The sequence below is a fragment of the Sycon ciliatum genome, chromosome 8 (assembly GCF_964019385.1).
Source record: "Sycon ciliatum chromosome 8, ocSycCili1.1, whole genome shotgun sequence".
In the NCBI taxonomy this organism is placed as follows: domain Eukaryota; kingdom Metazoa; phylum Porifera; class Calcarea; order Leucosolenida; family Sycettidae; genus Sycon; species Sycon ciliatum.
In genome coordinates, this window is record NC_088650.1 from 32,201,950 (window position 1) to 32,216,297 (window position 14,348).

The window sequence follows — 14,348 nt, forward strand, 5'->3', positions numbered from 1 at the left end:
ATGTAGCGGGCCGCAGTCTATCTCGGAGGCAAATGCACACGGGTCTCAGTGAGCACACTGTTGTTAACTTTATTATTACTGAACTAAGCTGAAGACTACATTAACTCTGACTCTAACTCTAACTGGCGTCTCTAACTGAAGTTTCTAACTGGCAATTCTAACTGTCGTTTCTAACTGAACTTTCTAACTGAACTTTCTAACTGGCATTTCTAACTGAACTGTAGAGAATTGTGAACAGCAGCTTTTATAGGCAGACAGCATACGTCCTGCAACAGCAATGGTCACGGCAAAGCTCAGCAGAGAGAAGAAGAAAAGTCAAAGTAGATGCGTGGGCAGTAGAAAGTGTCAATGCACAAGGAATGCTATTTGGTTCTATGCAGAAGAAGGAGCTGAATGACGGTGTGGGCCGGGCGTAAAAGAGGCGGTTGAAAGTGCAGCAAAAGGTCTAGACTAGACTAGTATTTCTAAGGTCAATATGAAACATGAACGCAGTGCACTGTAGTGAGACTAGCTGACTAGTTACTATGGTCATAGTATGGATGTCATGGATCTGCAAGCACGGTACTGTTATACGCACCCCATATTTGGATCTCGACCCCTGCATGCAATAGTTCATACACACTTCATAACCCCTATCATTCATGATTGCACCATTTCCCCCTACCCCTGCATGCAATAGTTCATACACACTTCATAACCCCTATAATTGCACCATTTCCCCCTACCCCTGCATGCAATAGTTCATACACACTTCATAACCCCTATAATTGCACCATTTCCCCCTACCCCTAGCCCTGCATGCAATAGTGATACACATTCACCGTACACACTTCATAACCTCCACATTTGACCCATTTGAAAGTGATTCACGCTGCAGCTGTGAGAGGTTCTGCACAACGAAAATTCGACCGAAGTTTCGCGACAGGCCTTGCGAAAATGTGTACGAATTTTCGCACGAACTTTGTGTTCTGCACATTTTCGTAGTTTGCACGCGCCAAGTGCACGTACGCCATGGTCTCACGAAACTTCCTACGAAAGTTCATTTCGCGTTCCCTGCAAGTAATTAGTTTCGCGTCCAAAGTTGCGAAAGTTCGTACGAAGTATTAAACTCACTTCATGACGTAGAGCGAAAGTTCGTACACATTTTCGTTTTGCAGAACCTCTCTATTAGATCAAATGTACGGTGGTTTATGTGCATGTGCAGGGTCAGAAGGAGGGAAAACGGGCTACAAAATTAATGTGCATGCAGGGGCATGGCAGCGGGGAAATCAGGGAGTCGTATTTTATGACTCCCTGGGGGAAATGGATCAAATATGGAGGTCATGATGTGTGTACGATGTACCGGTACTACATGGGGGTGAGTACGGGTTTATAGGGGACATCAAGAGTTCATAACCCCCCGAGCGCTGGGTCTAGATGCCCCGTTGCACCCTCTTGGGCCTTTGTTGGAGGTTATGAACTCTTGGGGACATAATAATGTACAACAATTATGACGTGATCGTGATTGGCGGTACGGTGCGGCGAGCGCGTTTTCTGCTTCACGTGTGTCGGCTCAAAACGGGAGGGAGAGAGATACGGCACGTGCACTTCCCTTCTGACTAGCTGAGCTGTGTTTGGAGCTGTGCTCTTCTTGCTGATTTCTTCTTGTGACTATCGCTGTTTCTGTACGAACTACAATAATCAACATGGCAACATCTCCTCTTCGACCACAGGTGAGTTCTATGTTGACCATGTAACGCTGTGTAGCTGTCGGAAGGCAGCGATTTGACCTCCCTGTGTTCGTGTTCGGATTTTCCTTCGATCTCGAAGAAGATTACATTTTTATTTGCCATTCATACACTTTTGACGAGTTAGGCATTGCCCCACATCTTTGCAATCGCGGCGCTTGCACTTGAAGTCGTTGTCAAGCTTCGTTCTAGGCTTTGATGTACTAGTAATAGGCAGTAGTTTGTTCCATTTGTCCTTCTGACCCAGTACGGCAGTAGTACGTGTACATTCTATAACTCGATAGATGTAGATTTACTACCTACAACCCCGATCTTGGGACTCCTCGTCCACCTGCCTGACCCCTAAGTGCCCTATGTCCTGTACCACGTGATTATTTTCGAGGGTGTGTGGGCCTGCCGGTCTTGGTCGGGAAGATCCCGGTGACTGGGTGAATTGTTTCTCGTTGTTCGTGAACGTTATGATTTGCCTTTCTGTTGGGTGCACAGCACACAGCTCTGGGTGTCACGATGATCAGGGCACATGAGTAAGACTAAGAGTTTGAGTGATGCAAACCCATACTAGTATCTGTGCATAGTGCAGACTGCAGAGACAGTGTTATACATAGCAGCAAGAGTAGATAAACAAGAGTGTGCAACTCGCGGATGGGTTGGCCCACGGCGGAATTTTTTGTTGACGTAATCTTTTCGACGACGCACGCGCTGCGAGCCTTTTGGAGAGTTTTCCCTCGTGCACTTGGCTGGGCTTTACACTACAAGGTCGGTGCCCAGCACGTGCTCTCACACTGCTCTGCGGCAGAATCCGCGTTTCTCTGAAAAAAGGTGACGTAAACAAAAAATTCCGCCGTGGGCGCGGGGTATCTGCAGATTGTGCAGGAGAGATCCGGAGTTGCACACTCTTGTTTATCTACTCTTGATAGCAGGCTGTAAGGATATACAGTTATGCATGCTGAATGTATATGAACGAAAATGGCAGCTTGGACTGATCCTGTCAGTCTCAGGATAGAGGTTATTCGCTTTAGAATACCCAGCTTGCATCACTACGGCAAGCAGAAGAACAAGTTACCGTGCCGGTCAGTTCAACGCGACCGCTCACTCGAGAGATGTGCAGTGGGTTACATGACGAGCGTGTGCACTAAGCTGAGCGGCACAACTGCACGGCTTCAGCGGCACGCTCGAGATCTCAACAGTGGTCATATTTCGCTTGGCCATTGCCGTAGCTGGTCTTCGTGCACTGCGGGGGCCCTCAGTTCGTTGCACATTTGGCAAAACGAAAAACCGTCTGCGAACTGGAAGCGGTTCATTGTGTGGTCCATTACACTGTTAAAGCCCAGTGTAGCAGCGGTGCACACACCGAGCCCAGTGTAGCAGCGGTGCACACACCGAGCCCTGCTGTATCTCGAGACGGAGCATCTTGTTATTTACATTTCATTGGCAGCGTACCATATTTTCTTTGCGCTTGGACGTGCTTGTAAAAGTTGTAATTGTAATGAACTGTGACGAGGGGTTTGCTTCACTGGTGGCGTACTTTCTTCAGTATTGCGTACCTCGTTTATCCGGGCGGTCCGGGACCGGGCTCTGCTCGTTACTTTGAAATGTCCACAACTCCTATTCACATACATGTACATTTTGATGGGGAAAGGCCATCGATATGGTATTTGACGTCACTATTTCCACAAAAAGTAACGAAAGAGTAGTAATATCTCCGCTGAATCTCACCCATAGGGTGCTCGTAGATCAAAAGTGCACGTAACTTCAGGGTCCGGATAGCCAAGGTATGAGTGTATCTGATAATGTTTGTTTTGCTGCAATGTGCTGGTAGGTTCTCGGCGCGTACCGCAAGCTACTACTGGCGTCGCGCTTAGCGTTTGGCAAGAACACGGAGAAAGACAGAAGTAAGTCGTTGCCTCAGCGAATGTGCTCTGCACTTCTAGCCCTTTCGTTGTCACCAGGTCTCTCACTGCTCTAGTTTGTGAGAACCTGCCACGTGTTGATTGTGCCTCAGCGGGAGAAACTTTCAAACATGTCTCTAAAGCTCTGGTCAGTGGTATTGGGCGCTTCATCACCCTTTCAATGCCGCTACCAATTCAATCGATCATGTGTAGTCTCTATTTCTGTGTCCCAGTGCCTTTTTCACATATGCTGTTGATTGTGATTTGGGGTCGTTCACCACTTTCTGGTGGGTCTGATCTACTCACCTCCCACCGCTTTAGGAGCTGCATCTACACCTTGATCCTTGAGGGTGGTGGCCTTCTTACGGATGCGGAAAACTTATTCTGACTCAGGCTCAAGGAACCCATGAACAATTCTGTTGATACTGTTGATGTGGTATTCAATCTCTTTGTTTGGTCCGGAGCCATCCCTGGTGCAGGCACCGTTGCCTTTGGGCTTCAGGTTACCCATAGTGTTAAACGAATGCATGTAACAATGATGTGTTTGGTGTGTTGTACTGGTGTTGGTAGTCACTGCCGACCATATCCGCCAAGCTTTCATGGCCAATTCGGCAGAGACCGATCCGAAGAAAATTAAGAAGGTACGTCGCAAGCTGTTCGGTTATGTCTGTACTGTTGTGTTATTTGCTCCACTTTTCATTCTGTATTAAAACTACTTGACTGTACAATGACAACACACACGCATACACGCGCCATGTACCATCAAGAGTACATAACCCCCAGAGTGTGCAACACCTGATCCAGCTCTGCATAGGGTCTTGGTCGAGCGGAATCGGATCTTTGCGTCATAATACCGTACACATCTGAGGGGAACCCGGGGAGTCGCGGGTACTCTTGGATCAAAAACAATGGTGCCCTGCCTCGAGACCGGCCTTGCGCTGGTGTGAAGTGTACGCATGACATCAGAAGATCCGATTCCGCTCGACCAAGACCCTACACAGAGCTGGATCGGCGTTGCACACTCTGGGGGGGTTATGTACTCTTGGTACCATGTATGCGCCCGTCGCAAGAGAAGCACGCAAATCTGCAAATGCACAGATCCAGTGCACATACGCCCACGCGCGCGCGCACACACGTCCACGCGCGCGCGCACACACACGTCCACACACGCATGCACATAGCTGGTACAGTTGAATTGAAGATTGTATGTCCCTGTCAGTCTTTCCTTATGATATGTTCTGTTTTTCCTTGAGTTCGTCTATTGGTGGCAGAGACTTGAGACATGTCGTATCGATATTGGCCGCTCCACATTTTGCTGTCCTCTTCTTGACCAATGTCCGCGTGTCGACACGGTGCTCTTTACTGCATTCATAGCCAGCAAGAGAATCTCGCTGAAATTATGCATAATACAGTATGATAATAGAGTATGATCGGGCGGCAAAGAACACTTAGGCTGGAAAATGGCATGAATCGTATGGTGCTCTCCATGATCGCAGAATAAAAACATTTTTTTGAGCATTTTAGAACAATGCTAGGCTGCACCTTGAGCCCCTGCTTTCTTCGGTGCCCTATCTTACTGTATCACGTGTTGTTGATCTGTGTGTGTGTGTGGGGGGGATAGATGCTCCGTGCTGCCGGCATGGCTGAGGACATCTTCCGCAAGCAAGTGTACGAGCTGACGGAAACGGACACCGAAGGCACATACCGTAAGTCGTTTGCCTTACCTGACTGCTAGTGTAATGTGCGTGTGTGTAGCTTTCACAAGCACGTTGAATGGCTCCTTGCGATGCCAGGTATTGCTTCTGCTATTCAGCCCTATGTGTTCTATCTGCATCAGGTCATGTTTGTGGAAAACTGTATACTGTATGGTATTGAACTGTTGAGTCACCTTCTTGTACCTTAGGCCCCGGTCACACTGAAACAAGCCACTTTGGGCTTGTTATCGCTGGCGCTCAGCTGGCTTGCGTGATCCCTGTGACGCGGTCACACCAGACCTTGAGTGCAAAGCTTGAATGGCTTGTTTTTCTTACCCGCCAAATTTTGAATATCTCGAAACACACCAATGTTTGCAAGAAACTGGAGCCCGTGAGCAGAACGTTCGCGATCTAAAACTGTACTTGTTCTAGTGTTCACAGTTCAGTTTTGATGAAGAAGCAAAGGAAGCCCGGATTCTGAATTGCGAAGTCGTGCTCTTTTTATTTGTTCGGTGTGCATGGACGCGATGGTTCGGGTGGTGTTTCCTGATGTCGAGCTTTCTGCCCCGCCGGTTGCCGTTTTTGAACTCAGTTGCAATCCACTCTCTTCTTCGTACCCGGCTTTCTTCATGAATTCGGTCGTGAGTGTGGTGCCTTGTCTTGGCCTCAAACCACAGCTCCAACAATCTACGCAGCAGTCTAGAGGCACAGCGGCAGAAATCCATGGTCGTCGGACAAAATCCAAATCAAACTGAATACAGTGTAGTTGGGGTAGACAGACTCACGGTCAAAACCAAAGGCACAGGGATAGCACGGTTCCACGGACACAAGAAAGAACATCAATATCAGTTCATCATGTCAACTAGCTACATGGTGTGCTCCGGAGCTCCAAGCGCACTCAAATTATTTTTTGAACTTCGGCTTTCAGCCGCTTGTACAAGCTGTGGCTGAAACAAGCCGGAAAAAAACGGCTGAGAGTCAGCCACGGCTGAAAGTCGCTTGTAGGACATTTTTCAGCCATTTCCATGGTAATAGTGACGTAAACAAGCGCTTGTTTCGGCTGAACGGCTGAATCGAGCTCGGTGTGACCGCGGCCTTAGTGCCACTCGCTCAGAAAACTTTTGTACTTGCCAACAAATTGCCATTTTGCATGATTGCGAGTGCATGGAGTGATGGTTCTCACCTTTGCCTAGATTTCCCAGCTGGCATAATTGTAGTACGACAGCTGTGTATACCTCTTGTGCCCTTCTGTCCCGACGTAAATGTTTGTATTGCTGTGTGTGTGTGTGTGTGTGTGTGTGTGTGTGTGTGTGTGTGTTGGTACATGGTGTGTGTTTATGTGTGTCTGTGTGTCTGTGTATCAGGCCTGCACTACCGCCAGGATCAGCTAATTGACCTGCGCAAGCCCAAGCCCGACACACGGAGCAGCACATGACCTGGTCACAATTCTAGGCTCAGTGCTTGTTCAGCCTACACACACAGCACAGCTATATCAGAAGGGAAGATTTTCTCGTATTTATCAAGAAGTGCAAGTCGTTCTTGCAGAGACTTTACCAGATGATTGGATTAAAGTTCATCTCTCAGCGCATCACTCCGCGCTGCCATACACAATACGCCAGCTGTGATAATTGGAACAGCTGCATTGCCAGTTTGATCTTTATCACCTTAAGGTGATCGGAGTAGTCCTTGTTGCACGGTCTTGGGTTGCCGGCTGTCAGCCACCATCCAACCGGCAGCTGCTCACCAGACAGTGCTGTATGTCACTGAAATCATCGGCTAGCTGGTGCTCAAGGCAACCATGCTATCTGCAACGACTAGTAACACTCATCTTGGACTGGGTGTGTGCCTTGCAGTGCCACAAAACCCGATGCGCCACGTCATTGCTAGCCTTTCCTCTCTGTTATCCAGCCCTGCCTAGCGCCTGGATAATCTGGATACTCCGCTTTATCTAGTATTTATTAATATTATTATCGTCTTTTTTTGTAGTTTGTCAGTTTCTTTTATCCGTTGTTGTGAGCTCCCTATGTTTACTGCTGTGTGTCACAGCTCAGCTACAAGTAAGCTCTTTTTTTGTAGTTTGTCCATATTTCCTAGTTATTCCTCCTGTCCCACACAGGGGACTTTCTCTATTTTGGTAGCCATAGTTTTGTAGTAGTTTCTTATTCTTAGCCGTCGACTCGGGTGATTGTTGTTTAAGTCAGGTAAATCAAACACGTACTTTGCGATGGTGTGCTTGGTGTGCCGTGCGCGATACTAGTATGTGTGGCATCGAGTCTTGTCGACTTGATGATGCTGAGTTGTTTCTGTTCTGCAGTGCTGCATGTACCAATGTTGGGTATTGGGATGCATGTACCAATGTTGGGTATTGGGATGCATAGACTGTGTGGTTGGGTTTGCCTGAGACTCAGCAACACAGAGTGGCCCATCCACATACACTACCATCCTGGAGCTGGTGTACCGAAAACTGCAAACTGTGCATTCTCATCTCGACGTGAGACCTTGAGCAGTAAAGCCCAATCAATCGGAAGCAATCTCAACAGCATGTATGTATTGTATACTATTTGTAGCCAAAATTTCAACACACACAAAAAAAGTTACAATCTTGTTCTTGACCATCATGCATCATTCATGATCATCATACCAAGAGTAGATACGCACTGCGCACGTAGATCTACGTCGTTATTGTACTATCGATGTACACATGCACATGCATCATCAATGACGTAACCAGCGTGAATTTTGCATGATTTCTGGAAACGTCTTTTTACGCGTCCCATCATCACATGCATGCATATGTATTATGATGATGCACACCAAAGAAATTTTTGAAGAAGTAACTACAGTCGTCGCCAAAAAAATCCGGCCAAATGCAATGCTAGCTACCGGTAGCTGTACTGGGCCGCATGCACTGTATCATACTTGGTACATGTAGTGGTAGTGCCCTGGTAGACCGGGTCTGCATGTACTGCAGTTATGTCTTCACTGTTCACATGCTGACAGGCTAGGCCCGCATAGCGGCGCATACACCATGTACACCATGTAGAGGCGACGGTTCGATACGTGCAGTGGATACCGGAACGGCTTGACAGGTCAGCCAAATTTGTATAGGCCCAAACCATGCAAACCTATCATCAGCGTAGATTGTTCACTCGAAATATGTTTGTGGAAGGAAACTGGCATGTTGAAGTTTGATCTGAGGCCAGAGTCAATCGAACTGAGCCACTCCTTTGTGTTGACCCATTGCCTCCAAGTTGCCCAATTTTCCGCTTCAAATCAGAGGTGGCTCCAAACCGGAAAGGTTTTAGAGTGCACGTCAAATTCACTCTTAGTCTGAAATTAGGTAATTGCTATCGCTCCACGACGGCCAGTACAGAATAACAATAAGCCTTGTGTGTGCTTCTCCATTAGTTTCGATTGGTATGCGGCTCTTTATTGGCGAGAGGCGAACCGCTGTTTACCTGCGACAAGAAGTTGATTTTTCGAAAGTCGTCAAACTCAACACGTGAAAAACTCCCCTTCTTGGTGTGGCGCTTCTGTTCATCGCAGAGCCATGAAATTTTGGCTCGGAGTATAAGTTAGTTATAACACATCGTAGTCTCACTGTGACATATGTTTTCTAATCAAAATACTAAGAGAGAAAGTGAATATGGAGTCCGTTCCGGTTTGCAACCTACGGGTATGTCCTATTTGAAACCGTCGCTACACTCACTCAGACTCAGGCTCGGCGCTTGCATGCAGTGCTCAAACCGACTGCAGCAGGCAGAGTGCGGCGCAGACTGTTCAGTGCTGTCCATACCAGTGGCAGTGGCCTACATTTTTGTAGTTGAGGCTAGACTAGACGTCTAGAGCTAGAGTCTAGTGCATGTGCCACTCCAGTGCATGAACCCGCGATCAAGTACCGCGTGCGTAGATCTACCTACCATACCTATGTACGCGTATACTTGGCATTGGCCGGATTTTTTTGGCGACGACTGTACTTGAGGACTACGAAAGCAGTTTTGTTTCCTCTTGAAATCTTTGAAAGTCTAATAACTACGGTTGTTTCTTGCAAACAGAGAAGTCAAAGCACGCCGCTGTCTGCTCTTTGCGCCCTTACTCATATTGCTAGCTAGCCGAGAACCTTCACATCTCGATAATGGTACAGAATATTTGAACGGAGAACACCCCAGGCTTGAATGTTTGATTGACACCATGACTTCTTTCTGGTGTTGTAGGCTACCGTTCTGCCAAAGACCACTTACACCAAGGAGCTGTCTGGACCTAATGATGGTGTTATGGGTGGCCCTGATGCCATGAGGCACGGGTAGGCAATGTGCTGTATTGTACTGTCGGCATTTCAGCTTGCTAATTGAAATTGCATTGCTGCAGGGCTTCGCATTTGCCTGCAATACGTGCGTAAATAAAGGACGATGAAAAGGCTCTGTATGCCAGATGGAAACCTACTGTGTTCATTGTCTTTGATAAACCCTAAGATTGTTTCAGGCATTCACTCATTTAGTCCAGCCGGCACAAGGAGTACTTTCACGAAAACATTTCAAACCACTTTTGAAATTTGTAGTTTAGTGTTGTGGATTACATGTAGTAGTCCAAGCCTGTAGACATTCTGAAACACTGATCTCAGGCAGGCACATTTTGGTTATTAATGCACGGAGACGTTCTGGGCGATGTCAACTTTCCGTCCAAGAGTTCGAGGCAGCTCACTGCAGTACCCACATCTACATATGCGCTGTTGCATTCCTTGGCCACCCGGGACATTCGTGATAATAGTACAATGTCATGTTATGCATCTAGCATGTGCCGCTTCCCGCGCGCGCGCGCGCACACACGTGAAACGGACTTCGCGGCTTTTAGTTGCTGTGCATGAGTTGAGTCTGGAGTCTTGTTGTTTCGGACTGGAGAAATAAAGAAGATACTACGCTCACCAACTCGCGAGCACGTGTAGGCATTCTCTGTGTGGAAGGACATAGAATGGGGTACAGTGTTTGAAAGTGCAGTACAGCTGTGTACAAGTGAACCCAGGACCTGTGTACATGATTGTACACTCAGTCACTCACAGTGCTGAAAGTCACGTGACCCAGCAGTCTAGCATCAACGCACAGCGTAATGAAAACCGATACATGGCGCCAGTCACTGTTACTAATGTATTAAACCAGTCATTGATAGGTACTGTGGATGTATTTGTCTGCATCCGGTGTGTGTAGTTATCTTGGGTTTTTTTCTTGCTGTGGACACGACATGTGTGTGTGTGTGTGTGTGTGTGTGTGTGTGCGTGTGTGTGTGTGTGTGTGTGTGTGTGTGTGTGTGTGTTTATCTACTGCTTTAGGCCTGCACACGGTATGCCACCCCCTGCACATGCGCTGGAGACATCAGAGAAGAATGTAAGTGTGACTGTGTCATCCCATCCCTGTCCTTATCCATCTCTCTCTCTCTCTCTCTCTCTCTCTCTTTCTCTTTCTCTCTCTCTCTCTCTCTCTCTCTCTCTCTCTCTCTCTCTCTCTCTCTCTCTCTCTCTCTCTCTCTCTCTCTCTCTCTCTCTCTCTCTCTCTCTCTCTCTCTCTCTCTCTCTCTCTCTCTCTCTCTCTCTCTCTCCCTCCCTCCCTCCTCCCCCCCCCCCTCCCTTCCAGACTCTATTCCAAGGTGTTGGTTTCAAAGGGGTAGTGTCTACAATCATGGCTACATGGTTGTGATTTAGCCTTCTAGTGCAGCTAGATGTCACCTTTCATGAAAATATCTGGGTAGGCAGGCGCGTACGTAGGGTCGGCGGGAGGCGGGTTACATGGGGTACGTTGATGTCACGTCAACCAACTCTCGCGCGAGTCGCGTGTTTCAGCGCATGCACAGTGCATCACGACGTCGAGTAGTCGTAGAATCTGCGACTTGACGACTCGTTGACAGCACAGCACAACCCGCAGCGCAGGGCAACAAAACGACGAAAAAATCGTTCAGTTGGCTGACAGAAAGTGGAGTTCGTCCAAACCTTGTGGACCCCTCCCTGGGTACGCGCCTGGTAGGTCACTGGGTTGGGCACTAGTAACTGAAGTAGGCTGCACTGTATCTGGCCACTTTCCCTACCGACTGGCAGTGGAAGTGGACAAACAAAGTCTGGCTGTCTAGGTGAACGTGCACTACACTTTCTCTCTTGGTTGGTTGGACGGTAGTATGATTAGGCAACCAATATCTTGTTGTTGGTTTGACAGTATGATGAAGCAACCGATATCTTGTTGATTGGACAGTATGATAATGGGGCATCCACTTTCTCTGGTTGATTGTACAGTATGACAAGGCAACTGATCTTTTGCTGCTTTCCATTCCTTTTCTGTGTGCTGTGTAGTTCTTCAAGACGCAGATGGCACAAGAAGAAGAGACCGTACGCAGTGCTCAGGGAGAGCATGCTGTCATGCGTATGAAGGTCGAACGGTCCATCACGTCCAAGGTGAGTGCCCCAATGGTACTACACACGTTGAAGAACACTGTTTTCGTGCAATTGTTTGTGTACCGTAAAGTCGTGTATAAAGGCCGCGGCTTATATGACTTTTGGGGGAAATTTTGCAGGATTCTACATGCGACATGCTTCTATGCAAGACAGGTATTTCTATGTATGTCAAGTTGTCAACACTAAAACCAGGCTTATGTGCCGACAGAGTATCTTGAAAATTAGGCTTCTATTCAATACAGACTTCTATATGAGACAGGCTTTAATACAAGGCACTACGGCAATCTGTCATCAGTATACCTCTCCGGTACAGGACACATGTATCTAGTCACAGAGATGTGCCACCTTGTCTGTGTTTGGTATCCTCTAGTGTGAACAGACTTTACTCTACTGTACTCTACTGTACCCCTGACTCACTTGTGAGGTCTGCATTCGACACCCAGGATATACGGACGAATTGGTGGCCCGCCGATATGAATGTCTTTGCTTGATGTGTTACTCAACACGTCAGGTGATGCGGCCGCGAATCCGGCAAACTTTCCTTTTTTACTGTACTGTAGTGTACTGTACTGTATTGTACTGTACTGTAGTGAACTAAGTGCACTGTACTGCTCTGCTGTGTCCTCATCTTTCCGTGCAGCTTCAGCGACTCGGTCCGCTGCAAAGCTCGATGGCGTCTTTTGAAGTTCTTCTCGGTTTGGACGAAGACATCAGCTTTGATGACACATTGAACCGTGAGTTGGCGGTGGTCTGCTCAGTCTGCTGTGAATTTGTGTCACTCCACGGTGATATTTGAAACACAGGCAGGCAGCTCTCAAGCATGTGATTGGCAGAGATGCTCTTCAATAAACTTATGAAGTAGTTGGCATGGCCAAAGGGGTCGTCCAAGGTTATCAATGGGTTTTTCCCGAATCGAATAGTTTTGTTTGGGGATGGGTGGGTTTTAGGAGTTTTGTTTTGAAAATAATTTTTGCACATGGAGAGTGCCCAGGTGCTTCTGGGTGCTGGAGATTGAAACAATAATATTGTGAAATTCGATTTTCCTGCAGAAAGGGTGGGTGGGTGGAGGCTGAAAAATGCTATTGTTCATTTTGAAGAAGAAAAAAACACAATCTTTAGCCCCGGACAACTCCTGATCATGGATTCACTGGTCTTGTGTTGGTGTTGTCATTATTTGTGCAGACTCATCATTCGCCGAGCGCTTCCAGGAATCATCGTCTTCCCGCACTCAGCGTCTTGGCAAGTTCTAGACAACTACCTTGATTGATTTGCTGCCTCTACGTATCCCGCCAGTACTAGAGTATGACTGTGTACAGCACGCAACACGGCACACATCACCCATACAGCACCCAGCACACTGCACACTGCCCACTGCCATGTAAGTGCAGTGATTGCTTGCTTGCTGTTGAGTCATGTCCACGTGATGTGTGGCACAGTCACACTCCATCATGTTGTACATACTACTGTGTGTGTTTAACTAGTTGCTTTCACTCGCGCTCTCAAGAATCCATGCACTGCGGCACTGTTTTTTATTCAATGCTCAAATGAAAATGTACCTTTTTGAATGATCCCCTTTAGCTCTGATACTCAATCTATACGAAAGATGTGGTCGTATTGCTATGCAGTGACGAACATGACTGGAACATGGTGTGTGCTTGAGATGGAGTCACGTGACTGCCTCTGTGCATGGTGTGTGCTTGAGATGGAGTCACGTGACTGCCTCTGCACATATTGTGTGCTTGAGATGGAGTCACGTGACTGCCTCTGCCCATGTTGTGTGCTTGAGATCACGTGACTGTCTCTGCACAATTGCATACATGATGTGCTTGGGTATTCAGTGTTTGTGAGCTGGCTTTTCAGCAGGGAGCCATACCCAAACCTGTTTGTGTACGACTCCCTGGGTGTCATCAAGAAGGTACAATCATAGCGTCCAAGAGGGGGCAACTCCATTATCAGTGCTGTCCCGACAGCCAGCAGGCATCATTTTATGGTGCAATGCACGTATTAATTAAGAAACACGTCCTGAACCCGTGGTGGACGAATCCCTATTTGATCCTGTACGAACTAGTGTCAGGAAACATACATTTAGTGTGTGGCCACCCTTTGCAAGCGTCGTAAAATTATTCATAGGCAATTGCCGAACGCGCTCGAATACAAGCCCCCCTTCGAATAGAGCCCCCTCTCCAATAGAGCCCGTGTGTCAGAGGGAATCGAAATAATAAAGCCCCGTCTCGTATAAAAGCCCGGGCCTATAATCGAGCACGCAACGTCCATACTATGCAGTGCAGTACATGAACCGTGTACGGTATGCAAGTGCAACAGGGTGTACTTATTGTACATGTACCTACTTCAAGTACCATACAACAAACCAATTGCAGTCACTACATGTACTGATCATTTTGACAGCATGTTACAAGGTGAGGACGCTGCTGTCAAAATCTAAAAACATGTTAAACTACCAAGCAAGGCTTCTGTGTATATGTACTGATCAGCAGGAATTGGGTGAAGCAATTGATGTTTCTATTTGGCTTTATTAAAAAATAAAAATAAATCCCCCTCTCGAATAAAGCCCTCACTCAAATATAACCCCCCCCCCCCCCCTCAA

The 14,348-nt window shown here is 47.4% G+C and overlaps 2 protein-coding genes across 2 annotated transcripts; both read left to right on the top strand.

Annotated features, from left to right (window-relative positions):
- Positions 1–1,564: 1,564 nt before the first annotated feature.
- LOC135822795 (uncharacterized) lies at positions 1,565–7,527 on the top strand. The gene is made up of 5 exons (XM_065335622.1): positions 1,565–1,712; positions 3,547–3,619; positions 4,187–4,257; positions 5,238–5,322; positions 6,675–7,527. Exons 1-5 carry the CDS (start codon positions 1,686–1,688, stop codon positions 6,743–6,745), a joined length of 327 nt encoding a protein of 108 aa, XP_065191694.1. The 5' UTR covers positions 1,565–1,685; the 3' UTR covers positions 6,746–7,527.
- A 1,755-nt stretch (positions 7,528–9,282) lies between these two features.
- On the top strand, positions 9,283–13,380 carry LOC135822797 (proteasome maturation protein-like). The gene is made up of 6 exons (XM_065335623.1): positions 9,283–9,448; positions 9,525–9,613; positions 10,634–10,688; positions 11,642–11,743; positions 12,384–12,477; positions 12,926–13,380. The coding sequence occupies exons 1-6, from the start codon at positions 9,446–9,448 to the stop codon at positions 12,991–12,993; spliced, it is 411 nt and encodes a 136-aa protein (XP_065191695.1). The 5' UTR covers positions 9,283–9,445; the 3' UTR covers positions 12,994–13,380.
- Positions 13,381–14,348: the final 968 nt, after the last annotated feature.